We start from the raw sequence: 17,790 nt of genomic DNA, 5'->3' as shown, positions 1-17,790 counted from the left end.
GGGGACGGGGCATAAACCAGGCATGAGAAGAGAGCCCTGACAGTATCTGAGGACGTCTGCAGAATCGCTTCCTGAGGTCAAGTGTGTGTGTGTGTCAAAAAGCAGCCAAGCGTACTGGTTAAAAAGAACCTGGATTCGGAAGCCAGGCAGCCTGGTTTTCGAGCCCTGCCCTGCGACTTAGCTGTAAAACATGGACGATGATGATGTTTATTTCATAAGGTTACTGCAAGGATCAAGAATTTGCTTAATTTATGTGCCCAGCGTTGTGTGGGCACATAACGGGTAAATAATTAGGTCAGCAATTATCTGCCATAATGATTTTTAAAGTATTCTGATCTGAAGGTAGCCAAGAACCACTGGATTCCCTGCTACCAGATGGGTCTCTGGCAGCCGGCTATCCCCACGAGTGGTCTGGGGTAAGGACCCCTGAGGGAGCCCCTGGCTGCAGGTGAAACCACCAACGGAGGTCTCGTGGACATCCCCATGAGTAAGCCCGGTGAGTGCACTAGCGTGTGCTCTGGCACACTGAAGTTTCCCTCACTTGCTTCCTTGAGGACAGCAATTGGTTCCAGAGCTCCAACTACCACTTAAAAATACACCCAAACACTTCCGAAATGTTGACAGCACGACAGGGATGAGTCACAGATAGACATCTCCAGCTCTCATGCCTCTTCCACACTCCTGAACTGCTGTACAGAGTTAGATGTTTATGTCTAAATTTCACATGTTTACAACCAAACTCATGACCTCCCCGAATCGGCTCATCTTCTTCATCTATTTTGGTAACAGAAACACCGTTATCCTGCTCACTAACCCTTACGGTTGGTCACCTTTGACTACATCCTGGTGATTCCTCCTTCACAACACAATGCATCTAAATGTCCCTCTCCATTCTAAGGTTACCACCCTGATGTCCCCCACCTCCTCGCTCACACAGCATTGGAGCCAGAATATCACGCACACTCTGCTCTTACATACATGCCCACAGTAACCTTTCTAATCCACTGTTTTGATATCAAGCCCATCTGCAAAAAACGACATCACTTCTCATGGTAGCATCTTCCATCCACTTTGAGCATCCATCCACACCAGGAACGCCACGTACAAAAATGATGTTTCCACCCCTGAGGCCTCATAGTTTAATACAGGGGATGCAAGTCCAAGATTCTCTCCTGCTGTGGGAGGTCTCTGGCTACCAAATTCCCTCTCTGGTTCATAGCTCTACAAGTTCATGTAAGAGCTTTTCCTTAAGTCAAGTAGGTTTACACTCTCCCAACTCTAAACTTCTGTCCACAACATGCCCACCCTCCTGTACTCAACCCAGATGTCCTCCCCACTCACCCAAATCCCACCTGTCCCTCCAGACCCAACTGACAGTCCACCTGCTCCTCTAGCCTGCCAGTTCTGTGGTGTCCTCAGGCATATGGCCTCTTGTCATCTAACACATGGGACTAGGCCAGTGTTTAATTTTTCCCATGTTCATACACTGCCTGCCCAGTCATTTGTAGGATCCTGGAAGGTCAAGTTCTTCTCGGATAGGTGCATGTCAGTCTTGCACTTCCCTGACAGCTTCACAGTGCCTATTAAAGAACTTTGTATTTAAATTGTCAGTGAGAATTCACTGTTGATTTGAGAAAGGTTTTAGAGTACCTAATTATGTACTTTGTTTCCATGATAATGAGTTCTATCAACATTATTAATATAACTGTAAACAGTTGCTGCATTCACTTCTCAACCAAAGCCCCAATCACTTTCAAAGTTCTTAACAGCGTACTTACCTACCACCTACGGCGAAATCAGAGATTGCATAATAATAGGACTTGAGAACTTTGGGGTCGTTGAACACTTCATCTCCAAAGGTGTTCAGGCGATTGAGAGTCACTCTGATGTCAGTGGCTGTTACCCATTCCTGTCAAGAAACAAACACAAATCAGAAAAATCAGGGGCTGAAGATAAGAGGCATGAACGCGACAATGTTTTCTAAATAGTTCATGTGGCGTTTGACTCATGCCCTCTTCCAGCATGGCATCTGTTGTAATCCTCAAGGGTTCCTTTGATTTCTTAACAATTTTTTCTTTCTTGACTCTTCCTTTTTTTGATCTTTGTTGTTACTTTACTGCTCAGAGTCCCCCAAGCAGGAATAAAACCAGTCTCTTCACAGGCTGTTGTGAGGCTTAAATGAAACATACTTCTCAATGCCTGGCATGCACCAGGCCCTCGATACACGTGCCCTTCTCCCCAGCCTGTATCCGCACCCCAGACCCAGTAAGAGATGGGAGCACACAGCCCACGTGATGCCACACTCGTGCAAGACACGCTGGTCATTGTCTCCTCCTGCCCATTGGGTACCATCTCTCCCCCCCTCCACACCCGATCCACTATGACAGATCTGGAAGAGACATCACAGTGGCCCAGACCAATCAGGGTTGGCCTTGTCTGGATCTCCCCCGCAGTGCCACTTTTCCGTGAGGCCTCCCCTGGCTACCGTATTTAGAACTGCTCCCTATTTCCCTCCCCTACTTATCTCTATCGTCTGCTTCTGCTGCCATCACCAGCAAACTGTAAGCCCCACGCAAGCAGGAAGCTTTTGTTCTGCTCACTGCAGCTTCTCTGGCGTAGGAGGTGCTCAAATAACATCTGCTGAGCAAATGAACGAATCTGAAGAAACCACAACTGAGCCACGTGGTAGATGCACCATGATGGCCAAGGGTAAGGAGGGAGGCTACAGTTTTCCCAAGATTTTAGGAGATTGAAGCCCTTATAATAAATGCCCTTTCACTGAGGACATGTTAGTCAGATGTTTACATCTGTGGTAGGCTGTTATGATACCAACGCCAAGCAATCGTGATTGCCAGCGCCCACACCCTGCGTAGCCCTGTTCCACGCGGAGGCCGGGCCTGGGCGTGTGATCTGCGTTAGCTGAGGGGACGTTAGCAAATGTGACACCAGCAGAGGCTTGATATTGGGACCTGTCCTCTTGGAATCATCCCACCGTCCCGTGCAGAAGCCTCGTCGGGCCTCCTAGAGGATGTAAGGGACAGGGATTGAGAAACCCAGCTCCGAGCTCACCTGCCAGGAGCAAGCCCAGGGCTGCACAGAATGAGCAAGGAATAACAGCTTGTGGCTGTTTAAAAGGCTTCCGTTTGGAGTAGTGGGTGACGTACACCCACCCAAAGACACCACTTCCACTTCCGGCCCCTCCTGGGAACCCATCTGGGAATCCCCTCTGCAGGCGTATCCAGCTAGTGCAGAGCCGGGGCGTCTGTGCTCCGGGAAGGCTCCCGTGCAACGGGAGGCACACCCGACTAGGAGCCAGCGCTCAAACCGCGCCAAACACCTGGCAGACAGGGCAACACAGGGCGCTCAGAAAGGCTCTTCCCCACGAGGCCTCCAAGTAGAATTAGAGGAGAAGAGATGATGAGTCCACCCAAACTTGGAACTCCAATAACAACTCCCACTCGTGGCCACAAGGTTGGGAACCTTTGCGTCTGTGATGTAAATAGCGAAACCTGTCTCTGCATTTCACGCTTACTGTGCCTCCTACAGCCTCCCCCTTTATCGCAGCGCTCCCGAGTGACAGCTTCTCAGGGCTGAGTCTAAGCTGTCTGTCTGTTCCTTCACAGTGGGGTCCTTCCAGAGAGCAGACTTTCTAGTTCTGAACCCCAGTTTGGCCACTTACAGCTGTTTGGTTTGGGGCAGGTGATTTTATCCTTTCTGGGTTCTCTGATTGCTCATCTGTGAAATGGAGATAATAAAAGCGTCCACCTTACAGAGTTGTCGTGAGAGTTAATTGAGTTAATTTATCTAATACATTGCCTGGACTGGTGTGGTTCAGTGGGGTGGGCTTCATCCTGCAAAGCGAAAGTTCATCAGTTTGATTCCTGATCCAGGTACATGCCTAGATTGTGGGTTCGGTCCCCAGTTGGGGTACATTCGAGAAGCAACCTATCGATGTTTCCCTCCCTTTCTCCCTCCCTTCCACTCTCTCTAAAAATAAATAAATTCTTTAAAAGAACCCTAATATATCTAAGGGGCTTAGAACACTGCTTGTAGCATTGTGGCACATTACGGTTAAGTGCTGTAGTAACTGCTGATCACAGTACCATTCTAAATCAGTGCATGCTCAGTAATACTCATACAGAGTGAAACGAGGAGGGGTCTCCTCTCCCAGACAGAAGACCACAGCTTCCAGCGGGCAGCACAGGGACAGAGGAGGGAAGGACACTTGGCTTCTCTCTCCTCACTGTCAGATCAGCTGAAAGGCAAATCGGCTCAACCCCACTGGCAACTGGATCTCGGAGCCAGAGCTCTGCCATCCAGAGCCACGCAATTAACGTTTCTGCCTAACACCACCCACCGAACAAACCCGCGGCAGGTGTGCACAGCACTTTTGCTGCGTTGAGTGAGCCTCGTGAGCTCCTGTGGAACAAGAGCAGCAAACACCAGAATCCCCAGCGCTGGGGAAACAGCTTCGAGACAGGCCAACAAGGCACAGAGTTAGCAGAGCTGCCGGCAAACCAGTCACAGAGTAACGCCACCGCTTTTTCCCACTGCCTATGCGGCTGCCTCTCCAGGGGAGTAAAACAGTAGTCTGTGCGGGAAGAAGCGAAGCCAATGTTTGCGGGACCAACTTAAAGAGTCTGTGCAGATCCCTTCTCTCCCAGGCACGCAGACCCCTGATCTTGCACCTACCAAAGTCGGCTCTTCTTCCTACCCTTTACTTTGAACGCCTCTTATTGCCGACACAAGGAACACTTTCCTGAAAGACCACTGCAAACGTATTCATTGCTCACTGTAACCTCAGAGCTCACCAGAATCAAGATTTATAATCTCCCAGACAGCAGCTTACAGAAATACAATGGGAGAGAAGAACGGGACTCACAGAGAAATATATGCTCATCTCTGGCCACCGTCCAAGACAATACAACCAAACCAGAAAAAGAGTCTTGAACATCCTAAGTCCCAGAGAGAAAGAATGAGAAGAGACAAAAGCGTGAAGCCCCTCCCCCAAGTGGGGCATTCCCTACTGCGAAATCACAACAGCTTTTCATAAAATGCACATGGCGTTTGCAAACCCACATCCAGTATTTCTTGTTTCAGTCGATGAATACAGGACGCCCCCGTTTGGGGGTTACTTTACGCCACATGACAGAAGTGTCTCCAATTCTGGCTTAATGTACTGAGTACAGTGTGAGGCTCACCAGTCTCTCCATGATATAAAAAAATTAACAGAAATCTAAGCAATACAGAAAGACTCCTCATATTGCTAAATAGGGAACAGTTTCTATGATAAGGCTTGAGCACTAGACCGGGGTACCCAAATTTTTATCTTGTCACAAACTCCAGTGCCTTCAGGAGATGAGTTTTCGTGATTGATGACAGTGCCAGAAAAACCTGGTCAGAATTCCCTTGCACAATAATAAAGGGGGTGGCATTCTTAACTGTCCTGTTTCCATTGTTCCCTCTTGCTAATAAAATATGGGGGTGGCCAAAAAGTTCATTTGGTTATTTCTATAAAATGGAGACGCTCTAGTAGCCCTTAGCTGTCTTTAACTTTGTTCGAAACAATTCTGTTAGACTGCATTGTGACAGCTGTCATATCAGCATGCATTTAAAAAGAACTTCCAAGACTGGCGAATTTTTGTACAGCCATTTTAATAGTGAAGAGGGAAGAATATACGCAACGTTTTTGGCATATTATGCTTATTATTTTAAGAAAGAGAAAAATGTAACTGAAATGCAAAAAAAAAAAAAAAGATTTGTACAGTGTATGGAGAAGATGCTGTGACTGATCAAACATGTCAGAAGTGGTTTGCTGGAGATTTCTCACTGGACAATGCTCTCCACAGACGGGTAGACCAGCTGAGGTTGACAGCGATCAAATCGAGACATTAATTGAGAACAATCAATATTATACTGTGGGGAGAGAGCTAACATACTCAAAATATCCAAAACACTAAAGTTATTGGTGAAAATGAAATATGTGTCTTTTATTTTATGGAAAAAACCCATATGACTTTTGGGCCAACCCAAAGCTTTTTTATTTTGTCCAATCAAAGAAGAGATAAGAAAGGATGCAAAAAAACTGGGTAGATTCGTTCAAATACCCTTTTCAGAAGGTCAGAAGCAAACTGTTTCCACTTTAAGTACAAACACAAAAAAGTTAAAACTGTCCAACTTTTTAAAGTGTATATATAGCCCAGGACATATCTGCAAGTGGATGAGAAGATAAGAACAGACACGAACTTCGGAACGGGAACAAAACTGCTTTCCTTCGAGTAGTGAGGGTGCACGGGAAGGCAAAATAGAGTCCAGCCATCTGTCTTGCTGGGGTAGACTCCACCTGTACCCCCGACCTTAGAGGTGGGACCACAAGGTCCCCATTATCACAGTCTTCCTCTTCCCGTACCTGAAGAGCCAGCCGGCTCCAAAGCCAACCTCTGGACGCCTACCTGCAGCACGGGGCTGTTGTCAAAGTTGTAGGCGCTGGGTCTCCCTTCCAGGGTGGAGAAGGCCACGTTGCCCCCGGTGAGAGGCGAAATGTCGCTGAACTCGTCTGTGCACAAGGCCTGCTGCTCGTCCTCCCCCGTCCTGATGAAGCCGCGGTTGGCCTTGAAGTAGGTGTTCTGGCAGGAGCCACTGTAGTACTGGTAGGGGGTCCAGGGCCCGTCCCCCCGCGTGCGCTTGTAGATGGCGAAGCTCTCCGGCCGGCTGGTGTGGAACTTGAGGCGCACATACGTGATATCAAAAGCTTTTCCTGTGGGACAAGCACATCAAAGTTCTCACGTCAGGTGTGAAGCCAAGAAATTCCTTCTCTTCCTAGTGTGGTTTGGTTCTCGACAGAGAAAGAGTGTACAAACCACCCCGTGCACATTAGGCTAAGAAGGTTCCAGAACACACGACACACTGGCTGTGCCCCATCGGCTATTCTACACCTGGAGGCGTGCACAGAAATGATGAGTTCAGTTCTAAGTTAGCCAATAAAAGCCTACTTTTGACGTAGGTTGTTTGCCATGAAAACTGTTGCATATATTAATACTGTATTTACACGATTAAAAATAAAACTGAATTTAAAAAAGCACATTTATTCTTAATGTTGGTGCCTCAGCAAAAGCTTATTAAAAGATAGAAAACGTTTTTTGACTTTCTAAATGGGTATTCTGGGTACTTTCAAAAAATTTTAAAACGTATTCCTTATTAACTGCAACACTGCTTCTTGATGCAGGAAGAATATCATGACCACTATGATGCTACGGTTCTACCAGGCTGAGAAAGAGAAATCTGGGACAGGGAGAAGGACAGTGACTGAGACATGGGGTGAGGAGCAGAGCAGAAAAGATGGAAAAGGTTCTCCCAGTGGCTGAACAAAGACAGGGAAACAGAAAGAAAAACGGGGAACAGTGGCTTCCAGAAGCTGTGTTTCAACATGTTCAAAAGACGATACGTGAGCGGTGAGCTCCGATCGCGAAGGGCGACAAAGGGAGGAGTCAGGGGCCTGCCAACCCTCGGGGAGAAGAGTCACCCGGCACCAGGTCAGCAGCTCGCGGCGGCTGCCAGAGCAAGGTCTGACAGCCAGGGCGCTGTGGCTGCCTGCCAGCCAGCCAGCCAGCGTGCCTTCAGGTGGGTAAAAGAGGTCATGTGCAACTAGTTTCCATCACCATTCATCCATACGCTGGGTCTTTCTACCTCAGACATTGTCTGTACTCTGCTACCTCTGTGCTAGAGTGAAGCTCACAATTTGGCCAACAAGTATTTGTTGGGCACAATGACGACACGCTCAGTCCCCTGCTACACACTTTCAGGGACAGGATGTGTTAGACATCAAGGGTCCTTGTACTGTCCGAGTGAATTAACTGCAAGAGAAGACCCACCCGAATCCTCCCCTACGCAGCCCCCAGGAGAGGAGCTCCTGCACCCTGAAGTGCTAAGGACGGACTCCTGCCCGTCTCTCACTTCCTTGTACCCACTCATTCCCGGGGGGGGGGGGGGGGGTGACGCTCACGGACAGCCTGGAAACTGCTCAGCTCTCTCTCCAGCTGCCTATCAGAGTCCGTCTTCCCTCCTGCGCTCCTCAATGCGAGACGGCACCTCTGCCTCCATGCGGGGAAGGCCTGCTGCTGTCCCAGTACGGATCTGAGACTTAGTGGGTGAGTTCAGGGGGGGCAAGGAGGTGGAGGGGGAAGAGGAGGCACCGGGTAAGAGCAGGAAGTCCGTGCAAGCTGGGTGTCTAGGATCTGTTCTTCGATCCAACTACTTACAATAAAACTGCTGCGATGAGCCATATCTGACTGTTTGTCAACTGGTCCTGATCCTAAAAGAGAGCCTTAATTACCTGTCCCTCACATACATGAAACACACAAAGGCATGCGGCGTGGTGGGAAGAACACAGCACTGGGTACTGTGAGACCCAAGTTCGGGTCCTGCCCCCACTCAGTGACCAGCTGTGTGGTTTGACCAGCTGTGTGGTTTCTGCTTCCCTGTTCCCCTCTGTAAAAATGAGGACGCTATTCCCTGAGCCACCTGCTTCAAAGAGTAGTTATGAGGTCAGACAAAGACCTTGTATGTATTTGGTTAATTGTAAAACTCTACACAGATACAAGGCATTAACACAATAGAGTTTAGAAGAAAACCCCTGACCTAGGATCCTGGACATGTGCACCCACAGGGCCTGGCCGTTCCAGGGACTGTCAGGTACAGTGTCAGAGGGCGTTAGTCCAGCCTCGATCTTCTACCTGGGAGGAGGTACAACATTTCGCCCGGACACAGGCCATGGAAACACAGTTTACAACACTCCTGTTAAAAGAACGCAAATTTAACCTGTCTCTTTACTATGCAAAAAATGTCAAGTCACCTTTGAATGAGAGCGAGGTTATAATACAGTACCTAGGACATTCCAGAGACTTATCTAAGACATTCTAAAATGGCAAAACAACTCAGCATTTCTCAGGAGCAGGTGGCTTGGGACGTCCAAGGGCGCGTTCACCCATCTCTAGATTACAGATCGTTCTCACTTTTCTACTTCCTCTGTCTGCATTTCTGACATCTGTTTAGCAACCCAACCTGCAGGAACTTGGGTCAAAGGAGAGAAGGTAAAATGCAACAAGGTGTCCTGGGTTCCAGACCAACAGCTGCAGCACAAAGCCACACCCTGAAAGAAATGGACAGCAGTGGTCACTCTCACTGCTGGCACCTCTGGCGAAGCAACTTGGCTAGCACTGAACTTGGATGCAGCCCAGCTTGCTGGTGCTGGCCTTCCCTCCCCAAGCCTCTTCTTCAGAGCTGCCTTTCTCATCCCAACCTGTGGCCACAGTTGGAGGAGGAAAAGCCACTGTGGCAATCAGTGCACTCACCACGAGGTAGCCACGTGCACTGCCCGCTGAGTCGCGAGCAGGCCAGTGGTGGCCAGACCACTGTGACTCCATGTGATGGGTGCTATGACAGGGGCAGTGCATCATGTTTTGGGGGCATGGAGGAAAGTCACAATCCAGATTTGTGAGGTCAAGCAGTGGTTTTTTGTTGTTTTTTTTTTTAAAGGATATGACATCTAAATCCAAGACCCGAGGAATGCAGAGGAGCCAGTTAAGCCAACGGGGATCAATTGTCCAGGCAGACGCAAGGGCGTGTGTGAAAACCCAGAGGGCAGAGGAGTGGTCACCGCAGGAATCGCAGTGGGGGAGTATGGCCAGAACTGGAGGGAGCAGCTGGAGGTGAGCTAAGCAGGAAGAACAGGCCAGGCCAGAACCCGTGCTAAAGAGCAGCTTCGGTTTACGGACAATGGCAAGCCACTGGGGGATTTGTGTCAGGAAATACATGACCTGGTTTGACTTTTAGAAAGATCACTCTGGCCACTGTGTGGGGCCTAGGATGGAGGGGACAGGACTAAGGGTCGGGGGAACAGTCACTAAGAGGTGGCAGTGATCCTGGAGAGATGACACTGATTGAACTAGGAGTAGGGACGGCGGGAATGGATGTGAGTGAGATGTAAGCAGCAGACATCAACAGCAACTTGGCAACTGATGGGGGGTGACGGGGAGCTGGCGCCCTTCTGAAAGCCTCCTCTGCTTTGACCCTGTTGACATTCTGTGGCACGGTCAAATCTTCTTTTACTCATTGCATAAGGTGGGAGGATTAAAAATAGCACTTAGTTTTCTAATTTAAAACCAACTCGGTGAAAAGCAGTAACGCCCACTGAAACAGAGAACAGAGGAGGTGAAGCAGGACTGGAGGCAGGGGCGGAGGGCAGCATGGGGGGATGAGTTCAATTTTGGACACACTGGTTTTGAGGGGTCTGCGGGTCCCCCAGACAAGAGGAGACATCTAGCAGGGAGTTGGATGTGCGTGGTCTGGAGGTTCAAGAGAGATGTCTGAGTTACATGAATAGGTGTGGAATTCATTCGTACGTAGACAGATAATGAAGACTCGGGCTGGTCGAGACCACGGAGGCCAGTGTGTTAAGCGAGAAGACTTTCGAGGTTACACAGAGGAGCATCACCATGTGAAGCACAGGTGGAAGGCGAGACACAGAGGAAACTGTGAAACTAGAGGGAGAAGGACAAGTGAAAGAGTGTAAATGTCACAGACGCCAAGAGGACACTTTTAAGGACATAATGGGCCACCATCTGCTCAGAGAGTCAAGCAAGGTGACTGAGAAGCGTCCACTGTCTTCAGGCCTCAAAGGTCACTGCTGCACTTGGTGGAAGGGGTCCCATGGGCAGGGACAAGATGGGTGACATGGAGCATGAACGGTAGAAAATAGGGGGAAAAGGGACACAGTGAGTGTGGTCAACCTGCGATGACATCCGGCTAAAGGGAAGGGGAAGGAGAACAAGGACAGGATGACAGCTGACAGAGGTGTAGGCTCAAGAGAAGATGTTTCTCTTTCTTTCAGGGACGTTCAGATGGGAGATAAGAGACTGCATTGCCTGCTGCTGTACTGAGTCTGCAGAGAGGGGAAGACGGACTGAGTCGGGGCAGGGACGCAGGAGCAGGCCTGAGTGCCCTGCACAGACCAGACCGCCTGCAGGCAGGAGGGAACTCTCGCCCTTGTTTCCCACCCGGGTGCCAACGCAAGCAACCTTGCGGGTTTTACGGGATGGGAGTTGAAAGGATCCTAACCGATGATCTTTTATTTCCAGGCATTGAAAATCAAGGGCGTCTGCTCAGGGGCTGGGGCATGTTTGGCAGGGGATATTTGAAGAGAGTGTAGAAAGTTCCTAGAAGCCACTGGACAGACTCGCAAAGAAAGCCGACTAGAGACGAAGAAGGCTTGCTGGGCAGACAAGACCACAGAAGAGGGAGGGAGGTTATGACTTCACATGGACACCTTTGTGCGGGCGTGATTACCTATAGCTGCACGTGGTACCCCCTTTACGGGTACCACGGAGGGACAAAATAAGGGGACTAAAGTTACTTCAGGAAATTTGGAACCGATTCTGAATAAATATGGAAGCAAATAGAGAAAATAAGGCAGAAGAGTCAAGGCTTAGTTCTCTGTGCTACCCAGAATTACCTGCGACCACAGATAACAAAGAACTGGAAAGCTAGGGGCTGCTTTTTACCCCATTCAACAGATCCAGCTGTGCTCTCTTGCCACACTGCCCTTCCTGGCTCCTTGTCCGTCCTCATTTCACAGCGGACAAAGCACGAAGACCTCGTTAAATGGCAGATGGGTAGGAAACAGGGCCCGGTCTCCTGATACCCCGTCACTGGCAGCCACCTTACTACCTTCACACTGAGATGTGTCACAGCAGACAGGTAGAGAGGCCACGCAAACAGTGAAGAAAATCAGTAAGTGCGCGTCTGGAAGGAATTCCAGCAACGGCACAGCCAGGACCTCTTGTACCCCCTCCCCTCGCACCCACGTGCATGGAGACTGACCCCGGACACCCACACCCTCAAGAAAATGTTTAGCTTCCGAACGTTCTACTGCCTTCCCCCACCCCCGCCACATTCCTCCCATAAACAAAAAGCCTCAAGTGCAGATGTTTAGAAGGAAGCACACAAAATTAACTAATACTTCCTGCTCTGAATTCATGCTGGTGAGGGAATGAGAGAAGGGGAAGGGGCCGCCAGAACAACGAGAATCAGCCTTTGTTCACACGGGGCCAAGCCAAAGAATTCCGCTTAAGCCTCCCACGTGGTGAAGTATTTCTAATTGCTGAGTCGGGAAGAAACCCTTCCTGTCTTAGAACTGCATTCAAGGACTGACTTCTGGGGAACATAAATGGTTCTCTGTTGTGTGTAGCTCAGGAGAATTCCATGAGTTTCTTGTAAAATCGCCCTCTTCACAATGAAGTAATGAACGACAGTGGCCATCCAGAATTTCACAAAACTTCAAAATGCCCTTCAGGGGCCTGAATTAGACAAAGAAAGTGATTTCATTCTGAAGTCTGAAACGAGGCGTCGCTGAATCCCTGTCGCTCCTAAGGGCAAACTCCCTAGAATCGAAAGATGACCGTTTTCCTTGCAGTCAGATGTGATCTTCGGAATATAACAACCTTAATAAGGTCGTAGTACGCAGAGTCCACTGGAGACGACAGATGTCTAGCCTGCGGAATGGGATCCTCCAAACAACTAACACACACAGTAGTCACCCACAGCAACCACTCGGAACCGTTTTCCACTCTGAGCGTAGCTGCTGGCTGAGGAAGAGTTCCCAGGACGACGTGCACAGCTGTGTTCCAGCTGTTGTCGCTTCACCCCGGCAGGCAGATCGTCCAAACACAGCCTCGCCAATGAAGATGACCAAGGGCCAAGTTCATGCGGAGTGTGGGATCCTTAAGTAGACACAGATGGGCGGGCAGGGAGGGAACGGCCAAGCGCACGCAGCAATCTGGACACAGGGGGTCATCCCAACGGCCGGAAAACTCAGTCCTAGTTGCCTGTTAAAAGGCTGGTGACTGCTGCCTAAAACTCATCTTCAAAATCGCTTGTTTTTGAAAAGTTCGTCTCCCGGTCCCTTCCCTTGTCCATCCCCTTTATCATGGCCTCTCTCCCAATCAGTGAAATGCCAACAGTACGAGGGCACAATCCCATAGGAAATATGTCTAAATCGGCACAACTTACGAATGAGGATAAGTAGCCTTTATAGTTTGGTACAAAATAGTCATTTTTAAATGAATTTTTTTAAAACAAATACAATGGAATTTACAATTTGAGAAAGCACCCACAATGAATAAACAAAAGGATTCAATGGCTCGCACTTCCTGAACACATACAGTAAGCACTTCCTGTCACACCTGTCACTGTTGTGACAGAAAGACACGCTAAGATGCTCCAGTGTTGGCAAATGGAGCATTTCAATCCCAAGCCGCCCCCTGAGCTATAACAGAGCAGGTAGAGAAAGCACGGTGAAGAGAACCATTGGAATGCTGTTTAAACCACAGACTATGAAGATAACAGCATGGCAATGACAAAGGATGTAAGGGCAGTACATTGGCATGATGTCGGGAGGACAAACCCATAACCTCTTAGGGAAACTGGATGTTTCCGTAAAGCACCAAATTTAAAGTTAAGCCCAAGAAGACAGTTCGACCCTCATTTCTCAAAACTCCCAGTTGGTGCTATCGCTGGGGAAGGACATGGCGGTAGCCCAGGGCAGCGTGATACAAATCTCAAAACATAAAATCTCTCTGCTTTTATCGCCCACATGCAGCATCCAGAAATGCCACCTACTCTTCAGCAAACCGAAGGGTCAAAATTGATTTGGGTTAACACACTACTTCAATATAAGATCATCAGACAGCTCATGGAACAGAGTGAATTCTTAACTACATGCCAGAACATCGAACACTCCCGCAGAGTGATTTCAAATAGGTGGATATTACTGTTGGAGGCTACAGATACTGTCCACTATCAAAACATACAATAAGTTTATCCTCATTTGTAGACCTCTGTCATTTTACCTGAATCCTTCACCAGAAGAGACAAGATTTCCAAATGAAATGCCACGCTCAGGACAGGGCACACACCTTCTCAGCCCAGACCTCATGTGTCCAAGACTCACTAGCAGCCCTGATTCGGGCCAGTGGGTCACGAGCCTGCCTGAGGTCCGTGAGCGGAGTGAAAGGAATGAAGCCAGCACCCCCACTCGGCCGAGCTGAGGCACGAAACCCGCTCTGCAGAACAGGGAACTGACTGACAGGCGGGGTACAGTGGAGTCCCCTGAATGAAGCAAAGAAGTCAATTACAACTCCAAGGCAATACACTATAGAAAGAAAGAGGCAATCGAATATAAGCTGCAAAATTATAACACATACTTTAAAAAATGGAAAACTGTTTGGCTGTAAGAAGAGACACTACAATTTTATGGGAAGCTATGTCTTTTGCAACATCCATATACGATCGAGAACTGGCTGTGTGTGGATCTTCATCCACCGTAGAAAAGTAGACAACGTAAAATAGTGAGAAAATCTTACTGGGAAAAAAGACATTCTTATATATAATGGTGCAATAACAGATTAAGGTGAATTCTAAAAAACCTTCCCATCCACACACACGCACAGTCCCAGAGAGCTGAACGATAGTGTGCTTTTATTTATGTGTTAAGTACATTTAAGCCAAAGTTCGCCATGACATGCTATTTAGACTAGTCTTCACTTTGCTTAGGATGCCTTTTACTCTCCAGTTTCTTTCATTCCTAATAGACCTGGCCCCTTACTTCCCTAGATCTTCTCACTACAAATACCATAAAATATCTTAAATACCAAAATGTCTTTCTCAGCTTTCACAACTGCTTAATTTCTTACCACAGCCACCCATTAAGTCAAGCAAGGTTAACAGCCATAACTAGTCTTGATAGTTCCGAGTCCAATTTTTTTCATTCATTCAACAAATATTTATTGAACACCTACTATGGCACTGTTCTAGGCACCGGGGCTACAGTAGAGAATCACACAAGCAAGGTCCCAACGTCGTAGGGCTTAGGGTACAGGGGGAATGGAGGAGGGGAAGGGATGGATAGAAAGCAAAATCAAAACCAAAAATTTTGTGTCACATGAGAAATGACCTGGTGAAGAGCAAAGTGGGGATGGAAACCAAGGGGCAGGAATGCCATTCAATACAGTGTCCCCAGGGATGGCCTGGGGTAGACAAGGACATCTGAGAAAAACCAGGAAGAAGTGAAACACATCTGGAAGAAGAGCATTCCAGCAAGGACAAATGCAAACACCACGAGGCAGGAGCCTGCGGGCAAGTTCCAGGGAAGGTGACAGGGCGGGGAGGGGGAGAGGGCGCAGAATGTACTAGGATAAGGTCAGAGCAGCTGAGGGGAGCAGGGCCTGCCCATCCCATAGGCCTTACGGGCCCCTGTAAGACTGGCTTCTACTCTGAATGAGATGAACACCCACTAGAGGATTCTGTACAAGGCAGTAACATGATCTGACTCGTATTTTTAAAGGATTGCTCTGGTTGCTTTATTCATAAAAGATGACACAGGAGCCTAGAGACAAGAAGGCTGGTCAGGGGTCTTTTGCAACCATCCAGACACGAGATAAAGGTAGCTTGGTCCAGGGCAGAAGCCGGGAGCGGTGATCAGATTCCAGCCATATTTTGAGGGTAAAGAAAACCACTGTTACTGATGGATGGATGTAAGGTGTAAGCTGTTCCGTAAGCAACTAGAAAGAAGCAGCTGCCGTTTGCTGAGATAGTGAAGAACACAGGAGGAATGGGAGTGGGGATGGAGCGAGCGCAAACTGGGAATTCAACTCTGGACATTTTCCGTTTGAGATGCTCATGAAACTTCCAAGTGGGGATGTGGAGTAGGCGATGAAGTCTGCATTTCAGGGAGAGGTCCAAGGAGGAGAAGGAAGTCTGGAAGCCATCAGCATTCAGACAGAACCAAAGGCTGCGGGGCTAGATGAAAACACCTAGGGGAGGGACGCCAGTGAGGGAGGGGTCCCGAGCTGGGTCTTGAGACATGCCAACTTTTAGAGATTGGGAGGGGGCAAGAGAGGAATACTCGGCAAAGGAGACTCAAGAGGAGCAGCCACTAAAGCAGAAAGAGAGTCAACAGAGTTGAATTCTAGAAGCCAAGTGTTAAGATTTTTTTCTAGGAGAGAATGATCGACTGAGTCAAAGTCTCCCAAAAGGTTGACAAAGATGAGGAGTGAGCACTGGCCGCTGCATTTAACAGCCTGGAGGTTACCTGACAACTGGCTGGGTAGAATGACAGGGGTCAAAGCCAGAGAATGTTTGGGAGGGCTTTGCGGGGATGAAGGCAGAGATTGGAGACTGCTAACAAAATCATCTTTGCTAGTAATTTTGCTACAAAGAAATGAGATGGTGGATGGAGGGGAGAAGAGGGAGTTCAAGGAGAAACAGCTTCTAAAGGTGGGAAGAGAGCACGTGTTTCACTGGCAGGGAGATTCAGTGCAGCACCGGACAGCGGGCGTCTTCTCTGGCAGCGTGGATGGATTACAGGGGGTACAAGAGACCCACTCTGGTCCAGGATGAAGTTCTTTTAGAGAGCCTTCCCAAAGACCTCCTTCAAAAAAAAAAAGTAATAACAGAATTAACAAAAATAAAGGAATTAACAGGATTACTTAAGTATCTGGATTGAATAGTTATCTGGTACCAAAACAGCTCAAAACCCGCAGGCACTGCAGGGCACCTGTCCAGTAGACCAGCCCAGGTCAGGGCTTCCCTGCTACCCTGGTTCTCATAATGCTGCCCAAGGTAAGGTTACATACAGCATGGCTATTAGGACCACGTGGAGGGCTTCGGAAAGAAATGCAAACGGCTGCGCCTGATCCCCCAGAAGTGTCTGAAGGAGCTCCCCAAATCTGTGTTTCAAAAAGCACTCCAGGTGATTTTTGTGTGCATTTGAGAAATACTGCCCTACTGTAAACTCTCCACACTGCTTCTCGCCCTTTGAAGATTCGAGTAGGAAAAGGCTTCTGAGGCTGGTGCCGCTTTCACTGCAGAAGGAACCGAGGCACTCACGGATGGCGACTTTGACTGTCACATGCCGTGGAGCTCAAGGTAAAATTTATTGCAAGTGTTAACTGCACGGGCCAGAGCAGTGACCCTGGATAACAGCAGTTCATCTTCTTTAAGACACATACAGATGTTAAACTCCACATCGCACCATACCCAAGAAGGCTCGGGGTGACTGCGCCAACTGAACCCAAACTCTCCACCAATCTTCTCCATGCCAGTTTCGTCTGTCATTCAACTTGAATCCTCGAGGCTCTATTTCCCACACAAGTAGAAATATATGTTTGATCTTGGGAAAACGCGCCTGCTGCTGGAGATGTTCATGGTGCTACCACTCTTTTCAAGCTGCCAATGGTCATGATTCTCGGTCCCTTCTGGCTCCTGTCCTTCCTACCTCCTCCCAACGATGACTGGTATTTAATAAAACGACACCAGACAAACAGCAATTCTCAATGGCAAGGGGCTAATCTGGGAGCAAAGAGTTAACTTCTGCTTCGGCACTCTCAAAAAGATAAGAAAGCACTTTTTCTCCTTTGTCTGGAAGCCGAGACTTGCTTAATCCGTCTGTGTCGGGAGCGTTGGCATTTTCTGGGAGGGCGCTACGGGCTGCGGGTTAAAGACCGATGTAGAAATATTTACTTTTTAGAAAAGAAATTCCAGGTATGCATTTTAGAAATATATACATACAGGCTTAAGAGCAAAGTACCAGACGTTCATACTGATATTAGAGAGCGGGCGAGGCAGAAGCCGAGGGTGAGAGCCGGGGGAGGGAAAAGAGGAGGGAAGACTGACATTGATTAAAAAATCAGAAGAATAAAAGGCCGGACTTGATAGTCTGGGTTTTAACTTCTCTCA

The 17,790-nt window shown here is 48.5% G+C and overlaps 1 protein-coding gene across 1 annotated transcript in view; it reads right to left on the bottom strand.

Annotated features, from left to right (window-relative positions):
* The window catches only part of LAMC1 (laminin subunit gamma 1), a 109,756-nt gene that overhangs the window by 36,754 nt on the left and 55,212 nt on the right, over nucleotides 1-17,790 (bottom strand). Inside the window, exons 2-3 of the mRNA XM_037145668.2 lie at nucleotides 6,453-6,757; nucleotides 1,779-1,909 (exon numbers count right to left, since the gene is read on the bottom strand). Coding sequence (XP_037001563.2) covers nucleotides 1,779-1,909; nucleotides 6,453-6,757 — 436 coding nt within the window. The remainder of the gene's footprint in view (nucleotides 1-1,778; nucleotides 1,910-6,452; nucleotides 6,758-17,790) is intronic.

This window comes from Artibeus jamaicensis, unplaced genomic scaffold (assembly GCF_021234435.1).
Source record: "Artibeus jamaicensis isolate MK-2021 breed Jamaican fruit bat unplaced genomic scaffold, CSHL_Jam_final contig_327, whole genome shotgun sequence".
Classification (NCBI taxonomy): Eukaryota; Metazoa; Chordata; class Mammalia; order Chiroptera; family Phyllostomidae; genus Artibeus; species Artibeus jamaicensis.
This window is presented reverse-complemented; position numbering and strand designations above follow the sequence as displayed.